The sequence below is a fragment of the Hakea prostrata genome, chromosome 11 (assembly GCF_041222555.1).
Source record: "Hakea prostrata isolate BN-2017 chromosome 11, UWA_Hpros_2, whole genome shotgun sequence".
NCBI classification, from domain to species: Eukaryota; Viridiplantae; Streptophyta; class Magnoliopsida; order Proteales; family Proteaceae; genus Hakea; species Hakea prostrata.
The window spans coordinates 19418659-19446249 of NC_142610.1; the positions used below are offsets into that span (position 1 = coordinate 19418659).

Genomic DNA, 27591 nt, shown 5'->3' on the forward strand with positions numbered 1-27591 from the left:
AGGATAACTCTCATTTATCCTCTTGAGACTTAAAGGGAATGATTTCTAAAGGCAAAACCATTGAACATGAGAACCCATGTTCTTCTGATTCTAGTGTTGTTGAAAGTTGGGAAGATTTGACCCTTTGAGTACAGGAGAAACCTGAAGAATTACTTTCTAGCCATATTCCTTCTAGGGCCTCAAATTGCTTAAAACGAATATTAAATGATAGCATAGAAAAGAAGGATTTGATTCCTCTGTCTCCTGATTCTGATCAATCTAGTACTGTGGCGAAGAAAATTGTGATTGCAACTGTTGAACAAAATAACCCTTCCTTTCCTTCTTTGGGGTTACCATTGAGGAATTACCAAACCCGGTCTCTGATTTTGTACCATGCTTGGGGTAAAACAAAAGGAAAATGGAAGAAGATATGCAGATAACTTTATCAATTTAAAAAAAAAAAACTCAGAATTTTTTATATCATCTTGAAGGCAAATTCAAAAAATTCTGCTAGAATTTCTTCTTCTTAGAAAATGAAAACTCAATCTAGAAGGATTCACACCTCTTCTCCAGTGATCCTTGCAAACTCATCTGAGCTTGGAAATTGGAATGGGTTTAAACTCTCTTGAAAACTTGGCAAATAGGGTGAGGAAGGCTACCTTGAATCAACCCCAGGTGATAAATGAAGATTATTGGCTGAAATTGTCAAGGGAGGGGTCAACTCCTAGCAAAACAATATTTGTATAAAATAATTCTGATAGATTACTCAACGATGTGGTTTTGGCTCATGATACTTCTAAAATGCAGGTTCCTTCAAATCAGTCAAACTTTGTTCAGGGGGCATATCTCAGCTGCCTGCTACGTGAGATTCCTTCACAAAACAAGTTGGGAGGTGTTGCATTGTGTGGAGCCCTAAGGGTAGATTTATTGTAGCAAAACAAAATTTTGCCTTGGATTTTCAGCTGTTGTAATGGAGCTTGAGGCGACTAGGACGCCCTTTTTGTATTTTGGAACTTTGTATTACACATGTAGTGATATTCTTGGATTGTCTGCATGCCGTGAAGACTTTAAATGGCCAGATATAGCTACTAGATTGGCCAAGTTACAACATCCTCCATGACATTTTATTTTTTAAGGTTCAGCTTGTTTAGCAGGTCTCTTAATGCCAAACAAATTATCTTGCCGGGGCTCAAGAGTTTTCAAGTTAAATAGGTCTTGGCAGGTGTCACGGCGCCAATCTGCTTTATAAACACTTCTATGTTAACCTCTGGTCCTCGGCTAAAGAGTTTAATATAAGTTCAGCTTTATTTAAAAAAAAAAGAATTTGCCATGAAGTGTTTGGGAAAGGATTGTTCCTCCTCTGTGTGTGTATGTACCTGGGGAAGGAATTACATTGTCAATTAAAGATTGCAGCATGAACGTGTATCTAAGGTGGTAGCTTTCTATCGAGTATCGTATGCTAACATATTTTAATACAGTCCAATAGAGAGATATACCGATATGTATTCAATTATATCCAACATGTCATAAACTTGAAAGGAAATACAGACACATCAAAAGAAAAACAAAAATAAAAGATAAATGTATGAAAATACAAGGTTCAATCCGAACCAAGAAATGAAAATTGACCAAATGTCATACATACAATAGACAAGGTCATCCTGGCTAAGGATTGGGTTGAGCCCAAGCCCTTAGAATAATGGTTGTAACAACTATTACGACAATTAAGTATAAGAAATATGGCCCGCGTGTATCTTCCATCACAAACGCCCAAAGAGGCGACAAGCCACAAAGACTGACATAGACACGCCACAAGGCGAAAATACACGCCACAACATGGTTGCACATCCACTCTTCTAGAATAACGGGGGTGTACAAATAAATAAATAATCCACACATACACGGCGGAAAGAGTTTAGGTCCAAGTAACCAATTCATGGACACTTGGACAGCCTCATTGAAGGCGTTTTTTTTTGGTAGAATCATTGAAGGCGTTTGCATGTACAGTTGGTATTTGCTAGTCAGGTCAGGTCAGATCCAAGTCCATTCCAAGGAAGCCACCGAGAAGTTGCGATTCTGATAGTGGTCTCTCTCTTTCTCAGGACAATTCGGAGATGTTTATCCGACGAGCTGCCGGTTTATTCAGGAGCTTTCGATTCCCTTCAAGAACCAACGCTGCTACTTGCGGAAGAGCTACCGTTTTTTCATCAATCACACACTCTAGTAATTCCTCTCGCTTTCTTGTTGCATTTCAATCAATCTTCAATCCAGCTTCTTGCATTTAGTGTTTGTCTTGCATGCATTTTGTTGATCATTGTAATGTTAATTCATTATCATATGTATTCAGTTTGATTCTAATTCTCGCTAATTAGAGTCAATGCGACAATTTCTTTGCCCACTGTCAGTGAGATAGAGTTCATACTTTTGTTGCTCTCGCTTTGAATGCAATTTGAAAGGTGGACTTCCAAATCCTCCCCATCCCCTCTTTTTGGTTTTTCAGTCGGTGCCCAATATCCGTTTTCATTTCATATGTTCTTCAACTTTGTCCTCTCCGACTTTAATAGATTTGTCAATCTTTATTTTTATTCTCTATCGCCAGGTTTGGAGATGCCGTTTTATTTGGAGTGAATGTGACCTTCTTTCCAGTTTCAGCTCCTCTAACCAATTTTCTTGTTCAGGTTTAAGGTCTTCTACCGAACATGGTTTTAGAGTTTCTAGCTGCGGGTATAACCAATGGGACAACTCTTTATGGCTCATATTCTCCGGACAAGCTGGTAAACTTCATTCAGTAGGGTGATTTTTGATGACCCGTTCTCTGATGCTTTTGCCTTAATTGTTCGAATCTTCTTGTATTCTCAAGGGGAAAAATTGATTTCATAATATGTTAAGAATTTGTAACGATTTCTATCTAAAATTTGTTATGTCAATAATATGGGTAAGGAGTATCCTCTTTCATTAGGGATCTCTCCATTCATATGATACTTTGTCTCCCTTTTTAGAGTTCTTTATGTAGTAGGATGTAATTGTTGTCACATGTATCTCTGTGATCAGAAGCTATTTCAGAGTTTGGATATGTCAACTGCATCTACCGGACAAGGAGTACTCCTACAGCATGAATGTGACTTCCCTTCATTCTTATGTCCTGAATCCAACATGACGGGAGTAACAACATGATGTGGTGTTAGTCCTACACTCTTCTTCTGGGTTGTTGTGGTCTATGTAGCCACCTTGCAGGAGATTCTGTGAAGCCTTGGTGCTTCTGTTCCTGCTTAAATCAAATGGGATACTGACAAGCATCCTGTTGCGTCATATTTCCTCAACTCTATAATCCTACCAGTTTCTAGGGTATCTGCTCCTTGACAGTGCTGCCAAAATCTGGAAGTCTGCAAAGGGAACCTGTTTGCAGATTGGTAATTATGCACAATGCAATGAGTCTGGGAGAAGATTCATAACATACAGCAGAACGTCCCATTTCTGTCCCAGTATTTTTCTGCAAAACGAATCTGTGGCAGATACTTGACTCGTATGGGATTTTTTTCTTGCACTTGCAATTTAGATACTGTTGCGTTTTGAGAGTGGGAAGATAAGTTCCATTGTATGTGACTTCGGTGCTTGCTTGAATATGGAAGTTTGACCAGATTGGAGCACATTTCCTTAATCATGATCTTTTTTCCTACCCTTGAGCAGACCTATGCGTTGTCTAATCTGAGGATAGCTACCATAGTGCTGTTGTCCTTCCTGTGCCCGTGGAGCGTTCAGCACTTTAATCTGGCTCAAACACTTCCCTGTGGGAACTCGTCCCTTGGGAATTTTGTTTGTGATAATGCTAATTCTATTCCTTCAAAGTTTTCTGTGAAGTGTGATATCTATGGGAAAGAGTGTCATATCAAATTCTGAAATTTAAATGGGCATCCTCCACTCTCTCATGGTCGTCAGTAGGGCATCCCAGCATTTGCTGCCAACCCGATAAAGCTTCTACAAATGTTCCTCTCTCTTTGGATGAGCTTGTGCACCTGCGTTGTTTGATGTTCAGCTTGAGACTCCTTCCTCAGCAGCATCTGTCAGTGCTGCATCTGCTAATAGACTACTATCATGCCACTGTCATCTGAGTCATCCCCTTCCTGATGCAGACCCCAGGATGTGTGGATATTAGGATTTCTACTTCAACAAAATGCAGCAAACCAATTATTTATAGGTGGCTTCAGGAAAGAGACAAAATGAGGTGGTCTTTCTTGAAGATTTTGGAGTACTTTCTTGTTTCTTTGAAGATTTGTAAAGTGGACACTTCACAATGGATTGGAACAGTTTGACTTCAATCGTTTGAAAATATTAACATTCTACAAGGTTCTTATAGGAAGTAGAACCTTGGAAGAACATGAGTGCAGACAAACTAGGGAGAGGGATCAAATTAGGTCTAATTTCCTATTCATGGTTTTAGGCTGATATTTTTATAATTTGTTATAAGCATTATGTTCACGTTTCTGTTCTATTTCAGTTGCAGGTATTTTTTTCTTCCCTTTTTTATCTAGATTTACCTTATAACAGTTATTGGCACATAAGTATTAACAGGAAGACAAGAAAATTACTTCTGACAGAGATATTTGAAATAGCAATGTTTGACTCACAGCTTTCTAATTACTGATTCAGATTTTCAGCTGGAGGTGACTTTTGGGACCATTCTTCTCTCTCTTTTTTGTAGGGGGTTGGTGTTATGAATTGCAACAGAGAGACAACCTTTATCTGGAATATCACTAGGAAAGAAGAGATGTTGAGGGAGATAGATGAACAGCTGTCAGGCTTGTGACTTGTATGTCTCTTGAGAGCAGGATAGAGAAAGAAACTGAGAAAAGATAACAGGGAAGGAAGGGGAAAGAAGTTAACAGAGAAGAGAGAGTAGAGACAAGAGAAAAGACAGGGGATGGGAAGAACACACTTGCACAGGCCATACAGGCACAGCAACCTTTCAATTCATTTTTTTCTCTCTTCAATCTGAGACTTTTGATGGTTACAACTCATATTTAAAGAGGGAAATAAGGACATTCAAACTAAACTCTAGAACTGAAATTTAATGGAACTCTGCCACCATCTTGCCTATTTGATGTAAAAACAAAAGACTGCATGATAAATATAAACAAACAAACCACTAATATCCTTCAAAGACCCAGATCTGGACTGGTTCTTGGTTCTCCAAATGGGTTCTCAAACAGTCAGCCTCGTCCGAGGAAGTGCTCCCACATCAGTGAAGGTCTCGCCTATTTTTACTATAGAATTCATCTTTTATTAAGAAGATGGATTGAAGAAAGGAATTATCCTTTGTCTATAAACATGTCTGTAAGAACATAGACAAAACCTTCGTTCATTAATCTCTTGCTGTCAATTGTTTTCAATTATTGAGAGAGTTCAATTTTTTGTTGGTAATCTGGACTTATCTTTTTGTGGGGTAGATCTGTTTGGTTCACATGTAGTGCCTGGTTCTCTCACTTCTCTGGCAAATCACTTTTGGACATGTTGTGTATGTCAAACAAACATATTTTCTTTTGAGCTAAATGACAAATTTCTTTGTATCTTTGACAGCAATAGTTCTGGGTTTAAATGGCAACCTTGCCTTGGCGGAAGATACTTCAGTTGATCCAGAAAATGGAAATATTCCAGGAGAGGCTGATCTGACCACCTTGCGTAGAATTGAGGATGGCTCTGTGGTTTCTAATATACATACATCCAAGTGGAGGGTTTTCACAGATAAAGCAAGGGATTTATTTCCACAAGCACGTAACTTGAGCTCGAGTCTTTGTTAATTCAGTTCTTTTCTCTTAAGTTTTCCATAGACTTGGTTGGTTGCATTTCTTTCAATGGTTTCCCCCCCCCCCTTTTCCTTTCAGGGAAAGCTGGATGAAGCTGAACGTTACTTTTTGTTAGCATTACAAGAAGCTAAACAAGGTTTTGGGGATAGGGACCCTCATGTTGCATCTGCATGCAACAATCTGGTAGGTCTAATGCAAATGTACTCCCAATTTAAACCTGTTTTCCCCCTCTTCCTGGACATCCTTTCTTAGTTTTCAAATTTGTTCATCTTGAACACAATTTGTCATGCATGCTTACTTGTCTATAAGAAATTTACCTGGTGATTATTCATTATTGTATAGTTACGCGTTTAAAATATAGTTGCATGTGCAATCCCTGTTTGCAATAGAATGACATTTTAGCAAATTGTACTTTTGAAACAATGAAACTCTAATGCTATTACTTCTGAAAAGTGAAATTCTCCAAAGAAAATAAAGGTACTTGCTCACTGTTTTGACATATATTCAAAATGATATGGTCAAGGATTTAGTTTGACATTCATATGATTGCAAAATAAAAACCAAACACTTTATTTATAGATTGGAGGCCTTCTGATATTACACATACAAGCTACTTGCCCTGCTTTGATAATCCTCAGGATAATATGCTAGTCTGGAGAGAATCTCCCTTTTCGTCCTCATAAATTTGACGGGGTAGGAAAGAGGGGTGGATGCCCCTAATAATCTTGCAAAGGATGTGGTAGTCATTTTGTAGTCCAGTTTGGTGGTTTTATTTGACCATGGTTTGAGAACTCAGTTTCGGAGCCCAACTCTCTCAGCCTAAATACCGAGTTGGACTGAAATATTGCTGCATTGATGCACTTTTTTTGGGTTGAATTGAAGCCAGGTTATGGTGGGAAGCATATGATTACAGAAAAATACTGACAGCTCACCAGGAGATTGAGATATTTGAGATACTGATTCGTATCCCATCTTATCTGAGCATCCCAAATAAAGGAGATATATTACTAAGATCTTAGTGAGTTCTCAATCTATATATCTGATTGGATCAGATTATGACTGCTGGTTCTGCAATTTTTTCTTATGAACTTTCATCGACTATTATCATGAAGGCCTGAGATTGATGTTTGTGCTTCTAATGTGTCTACCTTTAGTGAATAGTGTGAAACAGAATGGAATATTGATGACTTGGGTTTCAAAAGAGCACAGCCATATTCTATTAATAAAAAATGAAAGGTGAAAGTACAAGAATACCCTCAGAAGACATAAATAGAATTCAAAGTTATAACTAAATTTCCCATAATCCCACATTGCAATTACACCCCCCCCCCTCAAGTTGGTGCATAGATGTCACACATGCCTAACTTGCACAAAATAGAATGGAAAACCTTAACAGTAAGCGCTTTTGTAAAACATCAGTTAACCGTCACTGGACTGTACAAATGGGAATACAGATAAGTCCTTGATCAAGCTTCTCTGTTATGAATGATGAAAAAGGAGAACCAAGTTCTTATGAGTTTTGACTGCTTAGTGTTTTCCATGCCTTTTATGAGTCTTTATGGATCCCCACATCTCAAAGGCTATATGCCTTAACATTAGCTGCATAATACCACCACTCGAAGTGAACTGCAGGTTCTCAGAGAATATCCTATGATTTCAAATAAAATTATGTTTATGTTTCAGCTGGATAGTGGTATGGGAATGTGAATGCTTTAGTTAGCAAGTCTATCTGCTGTTGTTCTTCAATGTAAATCAAGCTTTAGCAAGTCATTGTTTTTATGGTTGCATACTTGCATTACAGGCTGAGCTTTACAGGGTCAAAAAGTTGTTTGATAAAGCTGAGCCATTGTATCTGGAAGCTATCAATATTTTGGAGGAATCATTTGGACCTGAGGATATACGGTATATTATACTTCTTATTTCTGTATGCAGGTAGCAGGATCTGTCATGAAAGTAAATTCTAGCTGACTTTTAGTAGTGTAAATAATTCAATTTTGAATTTGAGTTTCAAGTTGAAGTATATCTGTTTGTGTATATTGTGCGACAACTTACTCAAGGAGTTCATTTACGTTCTTGAGAAAAACCAAAGTTGACATCTTATTTGGTGAGATATAAATTATCATTTAATTTAAATTTAAAAACCATGTGACTGTGTAGTGCTAAAATTGTTAGTGTACAATGTTAGATGATTGCACGTAGTTTATAAAATGGTACGACATTAAAATATCATTTCAGTGCAAGTGGAAAACTTCCTCACAAGCTTTCTCAAAATTTGCTTCGTAAAAATTTGGTATTGGTCTTGGATGTTCTTTTACTAGTCTAATGATTTAGATGTAGGGTTAAGGTATTGCATGGTTGGCAATTGTAAACTAGGTGCTCATTTATGATATCCAAACAATTTGAGGCTTAAAAAAATTGTCAGGGAAGGGATGTGAATTATCTTCTCATCATCATGAAATAGTGACTATGTTAAGATTATTTCATAGATATTTTTTTCTTTTTATATACCAGATAAGGCCTTTGAACCTCATTTTATTGCTGCACATTGACCTTCTGTTCTGTTTAGTACTTAGGGGAAGATGCTTTGGCAACAGTCTCAATTTTTAGATGGAAGGAAGAAGTAAGAAAGCGTCTTTTCCTTGTAAGTAGGAAGAAACAGGAAAATTCCTTTTCCTTGGTAAGAAAATTGGCATTTCCAATGATGGTGTGTGTGTGCTAAGACAGTGGGACTTCTCTCTTCTTCATTCAATATATTTCCAACATGTTTTTTGGTGTATGAATTTAGATTGGGATACAATTCCAGGTTTTGCAAAGTGGTGGGTCTTTGCCTAGCCATAGTAGCCTCTGGAAGTATAGTGTCCAGATGACCGGACCTTGAGTTTGGTAGTGACTAAGGAAGAAAAAGATAAAAAGGCATTCCACTGGCAAATGCCAACAAAAATTTGTTCCACTATGCTACCAACCGTGGAGGGAATGGAGGGAGGGCACAGCCATCTTCCCCCTAAATAAACAAGGACTCCTCACTAAGTTGAAGTATTTCACAGGTATGTGAACAAGAATGATCCCACTCACAGCAATGTGTGATCGAGAAGAACACTTGAGTGCTAAATTCTGTACCTAAGAACATAGACTTAATAGGGGAACACACTTAAGTTCCTGATTTGTTCTTCCAAGACGCTTAATTTATTGATTGACCATGAAAGACTCAAACCTAGAAGTTGCTTCTTCTTTTTTTATTATTATTATTTTTTTTTTAATTTGGAATTTTTATATTGAAGTACAATGATTATTTTTTAAAAGGTTCTCTCTACTTGCAACCGACCCGAATACAGAAGAGTTATAACCTATTATTTTACCTCTCTGTTTTGGTCATCCTCTGACTAGTTTTCAGGTTAAACCTGTTATTTTTTCATCAGATCTAATTATCTGAAAATTGGTATTTAAGCAACTTTAGTCATCATCAAGGGTAATCCTAAAATCTCCTTATACTTTCTTTCCCTGTTCATCTTACTCAATGGCTCAACCAGACTGCCCCTGCTTCTTCTTCATGGATCCACCACCCCACCCTTATACTACTCTTCTGCTTCTTGCTTCGCTTAGCTGTATTTCTGCCTCACTTCTTCCTATCCCGTCATTATCACCTTTCAGAGAACAAAGCAAAAGCTCATTAGATTTCTGAAACCTCTCTCATCACTCAGCAGTGTATTTCTCTTTTTCTGTTTCCATTATTTCTTTTAGGTTCCCTAAATTCTTCAGTAGGTATGATGCAGATCCTAACACAATTTGTGCTCCCTCAGCCTTTTCCTTAGAATAAATCCAGGGTTCGGTCATATGGGTGTTGGGCCTTCATTCCATGGGTTTACTTTGTAATGGTCCTAAAATTTGGGTATTTAGGTTAAGCATGATACTTAGTTTAATTTTTATCTTCTAAGATTGAAGCAGTTGATAGAACTAAAAATGGGTAGAGGCAGGCCTAGAATGACAATTGGAGAACCAGTAAGATAGGATTTGGGCTTGACCTTAATCCTAGTTTGACCATGGATAAAGCGGTGTGATGGACTAGGACCTGCATTCCTGATTCCATATAGGGGGATGTTTTGGGATGCTGCTTTTTCTATTACTTTGATTTCTTCCTTTATTAATTATTGGTTATTTTCTTTACTTCTCTTTACTTTTGTTCTTTATACTACTTTCTCAGCTTCTATTGGATCCATGTAGCCAGCCATATTTAGTTGGGATAAGGTTATGGTGGTTGTTTTTGTTGTTAAGATTGTACCAGTTGGACCATTGGTTCAATTTAAGTACATGCCAAATTATTAGTATGTAACTAGGACTTAATTTTTTTGTCTATTTCAGTTCCTAGTTTAGGGCTTCAGGCTACAGGTTAAGCATCGGGTTAGGCCTTCTCTCTTCAGTATCAGAATCTGTTTTATTTATTTATTATTTATTTTTTAATTAGTTAGTTAGTTTAAGGTTGACATAGGGTACACTATAGAATGCAGAATCTGATTATTGAAATAGCTTGCAGGCTGCTGCTGTTTTCTTTTCCAGTGAGAGAGAGAATCTGCTTAGTATTAGCTTCTTGCAGTTTCAAATCTAAGCAGTTGGTTGTGTGGCATTTTAGGTCCAAGTTGCTGTTGGGATTGATTGGACAAACTGACTCCTGGTTGGTTAGATGCCTGAAGGTTCTTACGAGCTTTCCTTGTTATTAGTTTTAAGAAAAACACTAACTGTTCAAGAACAGATTCAAGTGCAAGTGTTCCAACTTGAGAGTACTTGCTGCCGAGCCGTCAAACATCCCTTGTTCAAGTAAGCATTGATCCCCATCCCCAAGATTCTACTTCTAAACTGCCTGATCCCGAAACCATAACTCCCTCTCTTTATTTTCGTGTTTTACAAATCCCCCATTTTCAAGAACCTACAGCCCATACACACCATTGGAATCCATCCAGACTTAAACATGTACCTGGAAACCATCCTTATCCCTATGAGGTTACACACCCCATCTCTCACTAGAGAAGGCATTATGACGTTAACATTGCAAAACATTAAAATCTCCAATACCCTTAGTTTTTTTTGTTTTTTTCTTTCCAAGAAACAAATTTCTTCCCATCAGAATTGTTTCAAGCTACCCCATTCCATGCACACCCCATTAATCATGAGTTGATCACTCAGTCCAAAATACTGATTGCGATACCCCTTCTCAAAAATCCTAATCATCTCTTCCTTACAAATTCCTAAACATCCTCACACCAAGTGACAAACATCCTAACTGTCCGTCCTATCCCTCAAGCAATTACAACCTTTGTCATCAATGTTCAATATCAAAAGCATTAACCTACCCACACCTATTTCTTTAAGAAACCCTGAGACCCTAATTTTATGTTGACTAACCCTACCCAGATTAGCCCACGTCGAGCTGGTTCCAAAGAGATCTGCTCAGTCCTTGCTGTTGCAGATTCATAACTCAAATGGACTTCTTTTCGTTAGTATGTAGCATAGGGTTGGGTTGTGTATGTAATAGGCCTCCGATTCTGTGGATTAACCTTGTAATGGGCCTAGAATAGAGGTACTGAATGTGACTTCAAATCTAGTCTATGCTTAGTAAAGTATTTTAATTAAGTCAATGAACAACAGCTTCAATTCCATTTCAATTTAAGTCATATTTAGTTTATTAGAGATCATTTTCTCACTTAAAAGAGTTACATGATTTAATTAGTATGTAATTAGGGCCCCACAACTTCAATGCAAGATAGTGTTCTGTTTTAATTAGAATTAGTTTTTTTTAGTTTCCTAGTCATATGAAGTTTTGCCTAATAGGGGTAAGGATTGAGTTAGGCCTTCCCTTTTTAGTGTGTTCTGAAGAGATATTGTTATCTGGTTCTTAGTCCTGCTGAGGCTACATCAGAATGTTATCAGATTCTCCACGAATCAAATCCAAGTGTTAGATGATAATCAATTTTCATCTTCTCTGTCACTTATTCTGAGACCTGAGTGCTGCTTCAGATAGATGTCAAAATCTTTTCCCTGTTCTGTTGCAACTATATTTGTCCTCCATCAATGGCTGCTGCTGTTGGGATAAGCTGATTTTGTTGTTGTTATTGTTGTTATAGAGTCTTCTGCTCAAACTTTTTGAAATAACATGGAGAAATTTATATTAGAAAAGCCATCAAACCAATCAAGGCGGCAGCCCTGCGAGGCTGCAAATCTTAGGTTTCCTGGGTATGTCTCTCATTCCATTTCACAACTTTTTTCTCAGCTTCCACTCGAGGTTACCCTGTTTTCATGCCCAAGAGTTTGAATCTCTCTCAACTCTATAGGAGGGATCATTAAGTGGGAATCATTAAATTCTGTTGGAAAACCTAGTGTTGTCTGGAAACTGATGGAGTAAATGTTTAGTGTTAAAAAAAAAATAATGAGTTGAAGTGCCTATTAAATGTAATGACTTAAAGACGTTTGAGTGAGTGGATTTATAGGGTGTACAATTCCATTTTCACCCTCACTTGCTGCCCAACTGTGTGGTTGCCACCAACTTTTCTGAATGATAAATGCAAGATGTGAAGATACCTTTTTGTTCCATTTTATCCAATCATTATGTTGTATAAGGCTAATGTAAAGTAGGTTACAACAATTATCTAACCTACTTGAGTGACAAGTAGCTTTCCCTTTTTAAAAGCAGGAAAAGGATATCTTAATTAGTTGTTGATGGTTTTATTTTCAAATAGTAAGCTGAGAGAGGAGAAAAGCAGGCTGAAATGGTTAAGGGGGCGGTGGCATTGGAGAGAAGTGAAAGTGGAACATAGGGAAAAGGGTTGGTGTTGAATAGAGGTAGAGGCCGCAGCTTTAGTGGAGGGATTGGCACTTAGGAGGAGGAGAACCAGGGTTTGGTATCTCAAAGCTGGTTCTCACTCTGACCATGATGAAATTGAGAATAACGGCTTGTTAGTCTTCTTCAGCTCCACTTTCTTGATATTAGACCAGAAAATGTTCTAGAGAAGGTACATGTACAATACTACCTCTCGGACAAGCATACCGTTGTACCCAAATACAACGAATTCTCAAGTCTTTAGCCTTTTCCCAAGAACTTGGGTTCCCATTTTGATTGCATGTGCATGTTTGTTCTTCTTGTTTCCCTTTCTTTTATTCATTTATATCCTACCTTAAGAATCACAACCATGCATATGGCTAACTCTTCCCATTCCCATTTTTGTACTCTAAATATCATTTGATTGGTTAACTAACTAGGTTATTGCATTTTATTTTTGGCATTAAACTGCACTCCCTGGACATCTCATTCTAATACGGTGAACTGTGAACATGAGTAAAACAGTGTCGGAGCTGCCCTGCACAACCTTGGACAGTTTTATCTTGTACAGAGGAAAGTTGAAGAAGCTCGTATATCCTATGAGGTACTGGCCACTGCATCTGAGTAGGTTATCTTTTTTTACACTATACGACACTTCTGTTACTGAGATGCAATTTTTATCTCACAATTATCATGTTGGCCTTATTCTTCTTTTGGAACTTCCTAGGACACACTTGTACTTCTAAAAACTGCCAAAAAATCCCTTCATTTCAACTGACTACCATATTTTTCCCCCTGTTTCATGTTTACTCTGGTAGCGAGCTTTGAAGGTATGAGATTTTATGTTTGGTTATTCTTTTGATTGTTACTTTTTCATTGGTTATGCAATCTTTTTCTCTCAATAGATAATTTTGTAGATAAAAGGGCGTGTTCTAGGACTTGGCCATCCTGACTATGCAGATACAATGTATCATCTTGGAACGGTATAGTTTCAAACTTTACTGTTAGTTATATTATGATTTTATTCTGTTTTATCGTTGTTGGTTTTTCCTTCTCCATCCCCCACTCCCCTTCCTTAGATATCTAGTGCTGCCTGGTGTTCTTTAATTGAAAAAGATGCATTCTAGCAGAAGTGCTCGATGAAGTAATTTTGGGGTGTGGCTATGCTTGAAAAATTAAGATTCAAAATGAATAAATTTGGCCTTTTCTCATTGGTGTTGTGCTATGCCATGAAAGGAATAACGAAAGACCATGTGATTTGTTAGATGTCCTATGATCATTTTACACTAACAGTTGATACTGTGCAAACATGTTTGAGTGTACAGTAAGTTGGATGAGATATCAAGTTTATTATTACATAGAATACAGCCTTGATACAGAAGGCGCACAAGTTCTATTGGTGCTTGATAAGAACCCACGGATCCAATCCGAAAACTAATAGTATTTAATTATTGAAACAAAAAACAACAACAATAAACGAGGATAAACCTGGTTACAATGGTGCCAGTCACTCCCACAGCACACTGCTGCCCCTCAGCCAATAGGCTGCCCAAACACTCTCATTAAAATTCCATATTCTTCCCTCACTCCTCCCCCATTTATAACTCACCAACGAGCAGTTGGTTCCCTCTTTCTCCCTCGTGGCATGAACCTAGGGCCCTAACAGTGCTTAAAACCAAAAGCATGCTATATTGTCTCCCTAATAAGTTTCTTTGATTTGAAAACAGAACTTTTGAAATCTGACTAGAGGCTGAGCCAAAAAAGAGGTAGGGTATCAAATACTGTTTGGGTAGAAGACTTAATGTACTTCTTATATCTGAATGGACATATAACAGACATTGGGTCCCCTCTTTCTGGACGTTGCAGCAAATCTTGTACTCTATCTCTTATCAAAATTAAATGCAGTTTCTTTAATCCTTCTTCGCTGGTTTTTTATTCCCCTCTTAATAGGTTGATTGTTGCATCCTGGGTTGTCTTTTTCTCTTCATGTTTCCCCTCCTCACTGAGAGCTGGGCTTCAGTGTATTGTGCTTTTGTTTTTCTTGCTCTGGGAATTCTTGTATCTGTTTTTGTCTCATTTGGTAGTGAATTAACAATTCACTGTCATACAACTATTATAAAAATACAAACTTATGAAAGATGGCTACATTTTTTATTCCTAGAATACCCTGAATCATTTACTAAAAAGGTACGATTAATTATGCTTAAACTGTAATTTGATATTCTCGTTGTTTTTTTAATTTGAATTCTGTATTAGTATTAATTGTGATTAATTCTCTCCAGTCAAACCCCAATTAAGTCCTTGATATTCATGTGTAAATCCAAACAATCTCAATTCCCATTAGAATTAAATCTATTAAAAAAAACCCTCACCCACAAAAATAAAAAATTTAAAAAATTTAAAATCCAATCGTTTATTTATAGAAAGGAAGAAAAATGAACCTACTTGTTTACAATTTAGTATTGATTGTGATTTATCCTCTCCACTAAACCTATATAGTAAATGCCTCTTGATATTCATGCTTAGAACCCAACAATGTCAATTCCCATTAGTTTTACATATACTAAAACAACCCTCACCAAGAAAAGAAAAAAAATATACAAGAACGCCAAACCAAATAACCAAGTCTTGTATCTATTGACGGAAAGAGAACAGAAAAAATAAAATAATTGTTTACAATTTATTACTACTTGTAATTAATCCCCCCCCTCAAAAAATCTTATGGTCAAGTTTATTCTCACCTCGAGATATTTTTATTATTTCTTTTCATCCTGATTTTTCTGGTCAACATATTCCATATTATTAATGTTATTTGTAAATTGTTAGTAAAAGGGTGTTTGTATTAAAGTAGAATAAAATTGTGCATACAAAATTCAGAATAAAAATTACAATGTACCCAAAAAAAAAAAAAAAATTGAACACATACCTCCCCTGCATCATCTTCTTTTATAAGTCAAGCAAAGATGCCGAATAGGGGAACCCTTTAAACTCCATCACCTTGTTCGTGGATAAAAATCGAGCCAAGTGATCAGCACAACTATAATTATTTAAGAAACAACAAATATCCACGGTTTTTTACACTTTTAACTACATCTATTTCATCCAACCATACTTGGCATAGAAATAAACATTTCCCTTTTGTTATTCATAAACCAACCAAATGGAAAGCAGGCTTAGATATTGATAAGCATTGCTGGCTGGGGTTGGAAAACAGTGTCTCAACTAAATTTTGATCTTGTTGGTTCTTTGTGTGATTCGTCTTGTTCTTTCTTTGCTGTTGTCTTCTCCAGGTATTGCATCTTCAAGGAAAGGACAAAGATTCGGAGGCACTTATTCAGGACTCAATTAGGATATTAGAGGTTCTACAAAGATCTACTGTTTTCTGGAATCATGGAGCTTGATTGCAGGTATACTAGCATTCTCCATTTCCATTGCTGACTTCTGATTCTTGTCTGAGATGTTCAGGAGGGTGGCCTAGGGGAGTCAGTGATATGTCTCCGAAGATTACGTCATCTTGCTCAGGTAAGACAGAATTTCTGTCCACTATTTCTGCAAAAGTTTGTAGACAGTTAATTGTTGGAAGAATTTTTTTATTTTTTATTTATGGTTATTTGTAACATCTGGCCACAGAATCTTGCTTTTGAATTATAATATGTCTACCCTGAATGATAGATACTCAAAAGTATATGGGTAGTGGCAGTTTTTTTCTTTGTGGTAAACTCTGGACTCGTTTGAGTAAATACACAGCAACTAGGACTAATTAGTAATTTAACTTTAGAGAGGAGATTACTCAATTTTAGAGTAAAAGGAAGAAAAAAAGACATAAATAATCTTAAGGAATTAAAGGTATTTATTGGAAACAGACCTTTATTTGTAAATAAAAAAGAAGATGTCTTCTTCTGCCCAATAAGAATGACAGAGGCAGATAATAGGTCTAACTTTGAATGAGAGAACTTACATTTTTTTGGCCTCACATTGGCCTGAAATTGTTGGTAGGGATTGTAACTGGAGTGTGAAGGACATGCTGATTCCAATAGAGATTAAAATATCAAAGGATTATTCTGAATCTTTGACTTGGGGTTTAGAAAAGATACCTGATCTTTGACTTGGGGTTTAGAAGGACACTTAATTCTGCATGAAGCCAATGAATATATAGATTGAGAACTTCCACAAGATCTTTGACAGTTAATTGTTGAAATCTTCCAGCAGGATTGAACCCCAGGAAGAAATAGTTATGGTTTGAGTTTCCCAAAGGTTAGATATTACTTTCGGAATTTCAGTATCAAATATTTGGATATCAAGGATTTCAGGCAGTTCTATTGTAACTAAAGAGTACCAGAGTCTGCAGGTTGCAGGGAAAGAAAGATAAAAGCAGAATACAACAAGTAATAGATTACAAAACGGGAGTAATAAGGAAAAATATGATATGGACTGAATAGAAGAAGAGATTTGAGAAAGTTACCTGAGAAAGGAGGGTCTGGACTCTGAAATCAGCTTGGGAAAATGGAAGAGAGCAGCACAAACCACTCACAATCTAGGAAGAAGTCTCAGTTTTCATTGAATGGTCCATTTTACCAGTAGGTTGGATTTTGTGCCTTTTTTTTTTTTTTTTTTGGATGAATGAAATAATCATTAACCAAAACCCTGAAGGGGAGAAAGAATGTACAGCAGGGAAGAAAGGAACAAGAAAGAGGGAGAAGAAGAAAAAGGGATGGGGGTGGGGATTACAATCTACTGGAAGGCAACAAAGAAGAGCCCAAACCCCAAGAGACAACAAGAAGGCTGTTCCATGGGGTGGCCAAAACAGTGGGATGGAGGAGGGACTCCAATCTGGCTGAAACATCAAATCAGATGGCTCTCCAAATCAAGTCAATGGATCTAGATTGGGAGGTCCATCTTCTAAAGTTCCACTTCCACCAAAGATGAGAGATCAAAGCATTGAATACCAATTTGCCTCCAACATCACAAATGGAAGAACCTGCAAAATGCCCCAAGAACTAAATCATTCTCTAAAGAAACCAAAGGAGAGTCTGGAGTGTGGCCAAATGGAGATAATGGCTTTCACCCACGAGGAGTTAGAGAAAGGGCAGGAGAAGAAGAGGTGGTCAACATCTTCAGGGGCATTCTAACATAGGATGCAGTTGGGATTAATATACAGGAGAAAAGCTTGTCCGATGTTAAAACAGAAATAGAATACCAGTTAGGCTCCACTCTCCTATGTACCCATTCACAAGAGAAGATAAAATGCAAATTGCAAGAGTTCCCTCCCAAAACCTATTTTCACAGAATCGATTTTGGGCTGGGTTCATCTCAGTCTAGGTTTTCAGATTGGGTTATATTGGTCCAGCTACACTTATGCTTCTGCATCAGTGGTGTGTGGACTTTACGATTTATGCAAAAAGAATTCAACAAAAATGAAAGGAGTCCCACTTTAGGAGATATGAATAGACCTAGTTGGCTCAAATTGTGTCCTGCTTAGAAGTAATTTTGCAGGAAAGCTTCAGCGAGAACACATTGCAGTCACGAATTCTGCTGATCGCTAGACCACCTTTAAACTTTGGAAGACAAATGGAAGGCCAGTTGATGGGCTGGACCGCTGGAGAAACCTGAAGGACTCCTTATCTTTCCAAAGGAAAGCACAAAAGAAGCCTTGCATTGATTTGATGGTGGCCTTTGGGAACTAGAAATTCCATCACCCTGCAAAAAGATAAAATGGTTCTTATGCTGCCATACCTCAGTGATACAACATGCATTTACTGTGCTAAACTGCTAATCTGGATTCATATGATTATGATCATGCGTGAAAGTCACCTCATACTTCTACTGTAACCTGTATTGTTCAGTTCTCTTGATGTGGCCTTTGGGAACTAGAAATCCCATCACCAGGCAAAAAGATAAAATTGTTCTTATGTGTCCATTTTCCAGTGACGTGCATTTGCTGTGCTAAACTGCTAATCTGGATTCATATGATTATGATCATGTGAAAGTCACCTCATCCTTCTACTGTAACCTGTATTGTTCAGTTCTCACATTCATCTCAGGGGTAAAGGTTACCATCAAATTAAATACCTTAGATGCCTCCTATTTTTATATACTGCATGACTCAATATGTTTTGAGTTCTAAGTTCTAACATTATCGTCAGTTTTCTTTCTCCTTTAGTTTGTTGATGTATTTCATCCTGTTACATTAACTGCTGACTTTTTCTTTTTGTTTAGATGTTCCTAAAGTCCGATCGGCTTGAAGAAGCTGAGCAATTGCAGAGAAAGATCCTGCACATTATGGAACTATCCAAGGTAAAACTATTTTCTAAGTGTGCTTCCTTCATTGTTTCACTTCCATAACAGGTACAAACAGTTCAATGAAATGGTTTTGTGAGACTGCCAGACTGGCTTTTATAGTCCACAAAATCATACAGATGAATGTGATTTAAATAAAATTTACTAAATTTTCTCAGTGTTCCTTGTTCAATGCTCAAGTATATGATAAAGGAAAGCTTTAATGAGATTGCTTCTTCTCACCATCATGGGGTCCACCATGCTGTTGCAGATGTAAAGTTCTTCAGGAACTTTCAGTTCCCAGGAAATTCTTGTCTCCAGCTGCAAACTTTCCTGGACTTCTATTTATGGTCTGTGTGAGATATCTTCCTTAGAGTTCTGCAGTACCATAAAAAGTGGTCTCTGATCGACTGATATTCATTGGCTTCATGCAGAATTAAGTGTTGATTTGTTATTCTAACTTAATTTACAATACCTTTTCTTTTGAAGTCCTCAAACCCTTGTATAGCAACTAGGAATCTCCAAGACCCTGATATATGACTGCAGCTTGTTATTCTTTGCTGCTTCTCTTTCTTGAGTTCCTCATTGTTCTCTTCTCTTCTTATGTAGCTTCTTATTTTGAATGATAGAGCTTATGCATGCAAAAAATCGTAAGTGAAGCTTTAATAGATGGAAGCCAGCATAGTTGTCATGGCGGCGAGGTGATCTAAGGCGGTTTAGGGTTGTCGAAGCACTTAAGCCATATGTTGCCAACCAAGGCAATGAGGTGGTTAAGGGCCTTGAGGCAGTTAAGTGTACATCCCCCATCCCCTCCGTTTCTAACATAAATACTTACACCTTAACCAACTTAAATCCTCAAAGCACCAAAAGCATACATCATGCATCAGCATTCTCTTATTTAATAATCCAGTAAAACTTAGGTAAGTTATAAGAAGATTGCGGGGTGGAAAAAACTAATCAATTATTCAATTCAAGATGTTAAGAAAACGAAACAAATAAGTAGGAAGATACGCAGAATGAAAAAATGAGGAAGAAGAAGAAGCATCAGGCCGTCAGCAGCATATTAGCACTTAGCATAAATACATGTTTAGTTAAAAGTTTTAGATAATAAGCAGAAGCAGCAGCATAGGAGTATAGGACTAAATTAAGAAAAAAGGCCCCCCTCGGGGGGGGGGGGCTAAAAACAAAAAATAAAGAACAATCGAGCAGGGCAGGCTGGCAAGTAGTAGCATAAGGGGGAGGGGGGGAAAAAAGGAAAACAAAAATGAACAAATGAAGAAAGATGAAACCAAGAAGTTGAGGAGTAGGAAGTTGGAGGCTGGAGGTAAGAAAAAGGGGGGGGGGGTAGGGTGAAGGAGAACAGAGAACAAGTCTGAAATAGATAATAGGGAGAAGAAAAGTGAAGTAAATAAACTTACCTTGGTTGGAGATGCCAGAAGAGGAAGAAGAAGACAGCAGGTGCAGGTTGGGATCGCTGGAGCTTGAAGAGTGGGGAGAAGAAGACAGCAGGTGCAGGTCCCCAATATGTAGGCATTCTGCAGAGCCACCAACCTGAAACTGTCGCTTTATCTTTGAATATGAATGGATTTTACAAGGTTTGGATGTGTAGATGTTATTCTCTATGGTAAACCAAACTTGACCCACTACCAATGCTATTGTTTTCTTATGGTGGCATCCCTTCTTAGCAAGTCAATCATATATTGTTTCTATTGATTACTCTAATATATATATTCCCCTAGGGATGGGATTCGGTGGACACTGTAATTGCGGCTGAAAGCCTGGCCCTGACCTTACAACCCATTGGCAAGTTAAAGGAAGCACAGGAGCTTCTAGAACGGTGAATCAGTTGGTGCTCAAGTTATTGCTTTATGAAAGTTACTATTATGAATGACATAAAGGCTTACCATTTATTGTTGCAGGTGTCTTGATGTTAGGAAAAACATACTCCCTGAAGATCATATTCAGGTCTGTGAATTAAAATGTTGTGCTCAAAATGTCTCTCTTTTCTGCATTGCAAATTTCTTCAGGTCTAATTACCAACCTCAGTCTGACCAAACTAGCCAACAGAAACAAAGTAATCTGTCACAGTTCTGTAAAGTGGACTGAGCTAGTTTTGGAGTTGATTGAAAAAGCTTGATATCTGAAGATTAAAAAGGAATCTCCTTCCCACCCTCTTCCCTTCTCTCCTCTTTCTTTCCACAGATTGGGGCCAACATGCTTCATTTGGCAAGAGTAGTGATGCTCCAGTCAAACCGACTGAGGAAGGTTGATATTGCTAAAGCAAAAGCTGGGCTTGACAAGACAAAAGATCTTTTAGACAACTCAATAAGGTTTGTATTATTTTTCATGTAGTAGTTTTTCTTAGCAAAAATTATATCATAATAATTTCATCCAGAATGTGTTGCTTTTTTATTTTTTATTTTTTTTATTCACTTAGTTGCTCTTTTTCCCTCATTCCTTTTATTCATTTTTTCTGGTATTGTTTCTAAGTTACTGACGATAAATATTTCATCCAGGCGCAAATTATTGACAGTAAGTGTATCGAACAACGTACATGTAGTATATTATTGACCGAATCATTAGGATAGGAAATTCTGTGTTTTTTCTGCTGTTTGGGATATATACAGATCAATGAGGGCCCATTGGCTGGAGGGGTTTTTTCAGTTTGGTGTTCACTGTTTTGTTGATGCCTAGACTCCAATGCCTTGAGTTTCCATGCACCATGACAACTATGATGTGATTTTCATATATGTGGCTTCCTAGGTTGCATGCTTCAAATTATGTGAATTATCCGTGTCGAATGTTTGTGGTTTCGGGCTTGGCATCAATATGGATGGCTAAAAAATTTTATTTTATTTTATTATTTATTATTATTATTATTTTTGGGATTAAGAGCTTCCTATATACCGGAATGGGAATGAGAATATTAATGCTGCCGAATGGGTGCGAACCCAAGACCTCCCCTTTATTTTTAGAAATTGCAAAAAAGGACAAACTTGTCCTTTCTGACAACCAAAATCATTGTTTCAACTCTAAGTATATAAAGTATTCCATGGGATTCAATTAATAGATCCCACTTGAAAGTATTATCCTTCCTAATGATCATATGAATTATCATTCCATAATAGGATTGCACAACGAGTTTTGGAAAGTCCAGAACAGAAGGGTAGCAACATGCAGAATAGTGGACACTCCAGAGCCAATGGGAAGGATAAGCAAATAGCAATGGTGATACTGGTGAGTTACCGTCGTTGTGAGTAGTCTGATCTATGTTCACCACCTGAATTTACATAATAGGCACAATATGTTCCATTTACCTGTCTGCTAGAATCCTGACAGTTTAGAGGGGAGTTATTTTCTGATGTACTGTAATTATACTATATTTGTTCTCATCATGAGTTCCCTTTCCCTGTACTTCATGGTCTCTGACATTTGGATGTTGAAAATCAAAGTTATCAAAAGCTTTGGCTAAAATTCTTGAATGCAGTGTGTGTCTGTGTGTGTGTGTGTGTATTATCTGATTTGATTGCTTAAGTTCAGTTTGTTCTTGGGTCCAATATAATATTTGTGAAGTTCTTAATTATATAAGCATTTTTGGCTCAAAATATGCACAGCTTATGGGAATAATAAGTAAAAATATGTTTAGATTTGAAGCAATGAATTTTTCTTGCCTGACATATCCTGTTGAGAAGCAAGCCCTGTTTAATTGATAAAGTAGTAGAGGGCATGTACAATGCATGTAATTTGTATTGAAAATTCTTTTTTTTTCTTTTTCTTTTTCCCAGACAATTTATCCCTGGTACAAGCTAAGTTATCCTTATTTCTCTTTCATTTTATCGCATACTTATGTCCCCATATTTTCTGCTCTCCAAACATATAAAGTTCTAAAATTCATAAAACTCCAATGATAATAATAATAATTGTTCTCATCAGCCCCGAAAAAGAACACTAAGAAATTTCATTGAATTAAACATAATTGGAGCAAAAAAGTGAGAGCATTAATATTGTATTCAAATATGAGCTGTGTATTTGTCTGGTCATGGGCTGAGCCACAGATTCCCTTGTTTGGCTCTAGCTTGTGATCCTTGCATTTCTATCCAAATTGGCTTTGGCTCAAGATGAGCACACAAATCTGAGTTTAAGGACCTTAGAGGGGAGAGGACCCTTGAGGTTCAGAGCTTTATAAGAGTCTTGTCATATCTATTGTTGTATGTTGATATTCATTGGCCTGGTCCCTTACTTTGCAGCTAAACTCTTAGGATAAGCAGTTGTAACATGTTATCATAGCCAAGAGGTTAGATTTTTGAATGTGCTATGTTTGAGGGTTTATTATGCTTTTTTTTTTTTGGTGCCCCTACTTCTTATACACTCAGTTCCACATGCACCACATGATGGTATCACGTGCACAGCCATGTGGTTTGTGTTGTGTGTTTTTGTGCCCCCAGCCGTCAAGCTGAAGTTCACCTTCCCAATGATAGCATGGCAGAACTTGAAATGAAAGCAAACTTCATCTAGGTTGGTTGAGGGATAAAGACTTCAGAGAAATCTAGATGACCCCCAGATTCATCAGGTAGGGAGCGATGGTAGCGGCAAGTCTCTCGGGACAGGGTATGGCAATGGCTAGTGGGACTACTGCTTAGGATATGGAGGAGAGCATATATGATACCAGTGAAAAAAAATGAATGGGGATGATGGATAATCAATGACAAAGAAATTGGGGGCTGGGAAGAGAGGTTGGAAAGGAGGGAGCTGCACCCAGCTAGTCCAGAGAGGGATGCAGTCTGCTTGGTTGGAGTGGAAAAGGAGGGTGTAATGGGTCTCAAAGCTGGTCGGTCGAGATCCAAAGGATGGGAATAGAAAGATGGGCAAGTTAGTCAAGCAGTGGTCAAAGGGGCCCAGAAGCACTAAGGAGGGAGGGGGCTGTGACTGACACAGCCTGGGAGGAAGCATGGCCAGCGGTGACAAGGTGGGGTGGGTTGGCCCAGTGCAAGGGGAGTGGGCTGATAAAGGACTAGGCTAGTGCAGTTTTTTTTACCACATGCATGACATTTGAGTTCTATAAAGGTTTCTAGCAGATCTTCTAGTCACTTTTGATTTGGTTTTAACTCTCAAATCATGTATCTTTTCTTCCCTCTGTTTGACAAGGATTGTTGCCATTTCTAAAGGCAAATTCCGGAGACATTTGTGCCATCAACTCATCAAGACAACTTTGGTTCATGACATAAGCTCTTATGTTAAATATTTTTTCAAAATATGTAGTTAATGGATGATGGATACATGTGCAGTTACAATCACTTGATGCTCTTGGGCTTCTAGAAATCACCAAGCAAGAATTGCAAGAATCATGGGTCAGTTTTTAGCTTGATGTTTGTTTTTTTCCCTTGACATTAATGTTCCCAGTGAAGTAGAATCTGATCTATAATTTTTCGCTAACATAGATAATGTTTATTTTGGAATACAGGATGAGTATTCTGCCACCGGTGCTGAGGATGCACTTGAACGATGCATTTCAGCATTCAAAGAGGTACGCATACATAGATTACAAAATTTTCAACTTTCTTGTCCAAATTTTGATTTATATTCCTGTGCTTTTGGGATTATAGTGAATACTCTTCATAAGCAAAGAAGTTGAAGGGTATTATCAACTCCATGAAAATCATTATTCAGTCTTAGGTTGTCAGTGCTTCATTTATGCATGTAATATAGGTTTTTATAATGCTTAAATGTTTTGTAAATTTGAGTTTCTAATTGGATAATAATCGTTTACTTTCTCATCCGTTGTTTGTCAAGTTTGTTGATGTAGATGGCCTCCACCCTGTGCAAACTACAAGTAAATTCTCCTATGCCATTCATGTGAGGTTTACCGATCTCCAGTTGTATCCACCTCCATTCTTGGCTTCCTTCATGCCCCTTTTTTATGTACTCTCTTCCACATGGATAACTTAACCCTACCCCCCCCCCCCCCCCAAAAAAAAAAATCCTGTGTAAGTTCTGATTTTTTGTTCCCCTCTTTCTGGTTACAAGTGAAAGTTTGACTTCGGATGCAACAGGAAGGGATCCTGATGGATGGATAATAGCTTTTTGGTTTAGCAGTCAAAAATGAACAATAATCGAAGTATATATCGCCCTTATTTTTGTTATTAATACCATACCATAGAAAAGAGGAATAATTGAATGATCAATTAAGAGGACCTAAACTCCTGAGTAGATGAATATCATAGGCCCAGATAATTGAATGGTCAACTAAGAGGACCTAAATTCCTGAGTAGATAACTATCATAGACCCAGATATCTGCCCTAAGTAGCTCGATAATCCACAAGATTGTTGTTTTCATCCTGGAGGGCAATATGTTTAAGCTGAACAGCAGACACCTTGTTAGTTCTTGAAGCTAAGCTCATATTCAGGACTGACTTCATTGGGATGAGGAAGGGGGGAGCCTTGGTGTAACCAACTGCTCCATTGTGGGTAAGTTATCACGTGTTCAAGTCTTGGAAAAACCTCTCTATGAAAGCAGGATTAAGACTGCATAGACCTTCCCCAGACCCTACAGTGGGAGGAGCTCATGCACTGGGTATGCCTTTCTTTACAGGGTCACGATGCGTATGTAAGAAATCTTGATTCTACTGACTCTTGAGGTGTTCAGGATGAGGCAGAAGTGGATTATTCACTTCAGAGAATACTATTTCTGGTAGCTCTAGGGCCATTAGTTTCTCACAGTATGTTATGGGGGTCAATATTGTTAACAACAATTACTTCTGTAGTGATTCATACCACCATGTATTAAAGAAATGCAGAGTTAATATGGAAAATAGTAGGCTCAGTGAAGTTAAGTTTGATGCGAGATGTATAACTTTTGAATGGAAGGGTCTCATGGATAGGGACATCAGAAACAGAAACAGAAACAGGAAGGACTTCTATTTTCTTTTGCTCTGTTTTTTTTTTCAAGCACTGTTTTGCTGCCATTCTATGACATTAGGGAGGTTCCATGGAAACTGAAAGACCTGGCTCCGAGCATGCTGAGGTGGCTCTGGCCCAGTTTATTTCTGGCTTTTGTACGAGTTTCAAATAAGAGCAGGTTTGTTGAAAACATTATTGCCTGTTGGGCACCTGTTTGGTAGTTGCTGTAAGACATTTTGACAACTCATTGATTTTTATGATATTGGTTGTACTTTTAATGCTGAGATCTCATATTTCAGTTGGAGTTTTAATTTAACCCAAATATTCAAATTTAGTTTGCTATTTTCATGGTTACTTAGATGAAGGAACTGTTAAAAAGAGTCTCTATTTGAAAGTGAGATTGTCATGCTCCCCACATTTCCCCCCCCCCCCCCTTAACATCATGATGCTTCATTCATATGTGATTTTTTATTTGGTCTTAATTCATGCTTCTCGTCAAAACTAAAATGAGGAATTTACTAATTGATTTATGGTCATTGCAGTATGAAAGAAAGAGGGTAGTTGCTATTACATCTGAAGCAAAAGCCGAGTACGTCTCATGTTTAAAGCATCTTTTGAGTCTTAAGATTGAGAGGGAAACTGAGAGCACACAGAGATCACAGCAAGAGCTGAAAGATGAAATCAAGCGTATTGAGGTTGAGCTCTCATCCAAAAGGAGGATGCATGCTAAATAATATGCACTTCACTTTACTCTCTGAATCTCACAGTTGATGGTCAGGTTCCTCCTGGTCCCCTGGCAAGTCCCCATTGCAAAGAGTTTTCTGATCCTTCCTTTTTCCCCTTCCAAGTTTCTTGATGCTTCTTTTTTCCCTTTCTAATTTTCTAAAGAACTGAATAATCATCAAGTGTGTTATTTGTTTTGATTCTTCCCCAGTTCCAAAAAAGAAATTTTGGAGATTGGAAGTGAAAAATGTATGTTGAGATGATAGTGAATGGATGGGAACTGATCACATTGAACATCGATGAAAATAAAAGAGAAAAAACGATCCCAACAGGGTAACCTTTTTTTTCCTTTATCTTACAGCTTAAAGACTTCTTTTTAGACTATTTTGGAAACCCAAGGACTCAAATTGTATGGAAATGGATGTGCAATTAAAATGAGTAAACAAACTATCTGTAACCATTTCAGTTAAGGAGCAATTGAGTGTGTGTTTTGATTCAATCAACTTTTTTTGGTAAACCTGATTCAATCAACTTAATGTTCATTGTCTGAAACCTGAGAATGGACAAACCATGCTTTCATGAAATTTTTAGCATGAAAAATCCTGATGTAAGTGAAAAGGCAGTGTGACCCCTATATCAGCATTGGGTGTTAATGGGATTGCAACCTTACATGGGGGGTGGGTTAGTCATTTCTTACCCCCATACTGTCTTTACTCCTTGAAAGTGTCTTGAGAATTGAGATGCAATTGACAGTGGGTGCAACTATCAACAAGGTACAACACCGATTCAATAACTAATTAAGACTTAAAATTGGATGATACAATCCCTTCAACTTGATATTCTTATATGACAATTTTTTGTAAACACCATTTTCTCCTTATAGAAAAAAATTTATTATTATTTTTTGCTAGCCAAAATAGATTTGTTATTTTTCAACGAACTTATAAACCTCTCATTATTTCATGAATAAAATTTTTTTGGAAGCCAGAGAGTTTTATATATGGGGGTGGGGTATTAGATATGTCCATTTGCAAGGGTCGTTTTGGTTCTACCACCAATCCTACATTGGCATAATTTTTATTATTTTTTTTATTACTTGTATGGTTATT

At 37.5% G+C, this 27591-nt stretch overlaps 1 protein-coding gene across 3 annotated transcripts; it reads left to right on the forward strand.

Annotated features, from left to right (window-relative positions):
* Nucleotides 1–1904: 1904 nt before the first annotated feature.
* LOC149000646 (Tetratricopeptide repeat (TPR)-like superfamily protein) lies at nt 1905–26955 on the forward strand. Of its 3 annotated transcripts, none has more exons than XM_089139080.1 (19): nt 1905–2009; nt 2082–2202; nt 2658–2753; nt 5554–5744; nt 5859–5963; nt 7582–7682; nt 13111–13189; nt 13404–13415; nt 13503–13568; nt 15876–15944; nt 16051–16107; nt 18802–18879; nt 20601–20698; nt 20781–20826; nt 21064–21191; nt 21990–22098; nt 24147–24209; nt 24323–24385; nt 26302–26952. In XM_089139080.1, the coding sequence occupies exons 2-19, from the start codon at nt 2094–2096 to the stop codon at nt 26491–26493; spliced, it is 1662 nt and encodes a 553-aa protein (XP_088995206.1). In that variant the 5' UTR covers nt 1905–2009; nt 2082–2093; the 3' UTR covers nt 26494–26952. The 3 variants fall into 3 exon arrangements, with proteins under 3 accessions (XP_088995206.1, XP_088995205.1, XP_088995207.1); XM_089139079.1 differs by having other exon boundaries at nt 1905–2004; XM_089139081.1 differs by lacking the exons at nt 1905–2009; nt 2082–2202; nt 2658–2753 and having other exon boundaries at nt 5578–5748; nt 26302–26955.
* Nucleotides 26956–27591: the final 636 nt, after the last annotated feature.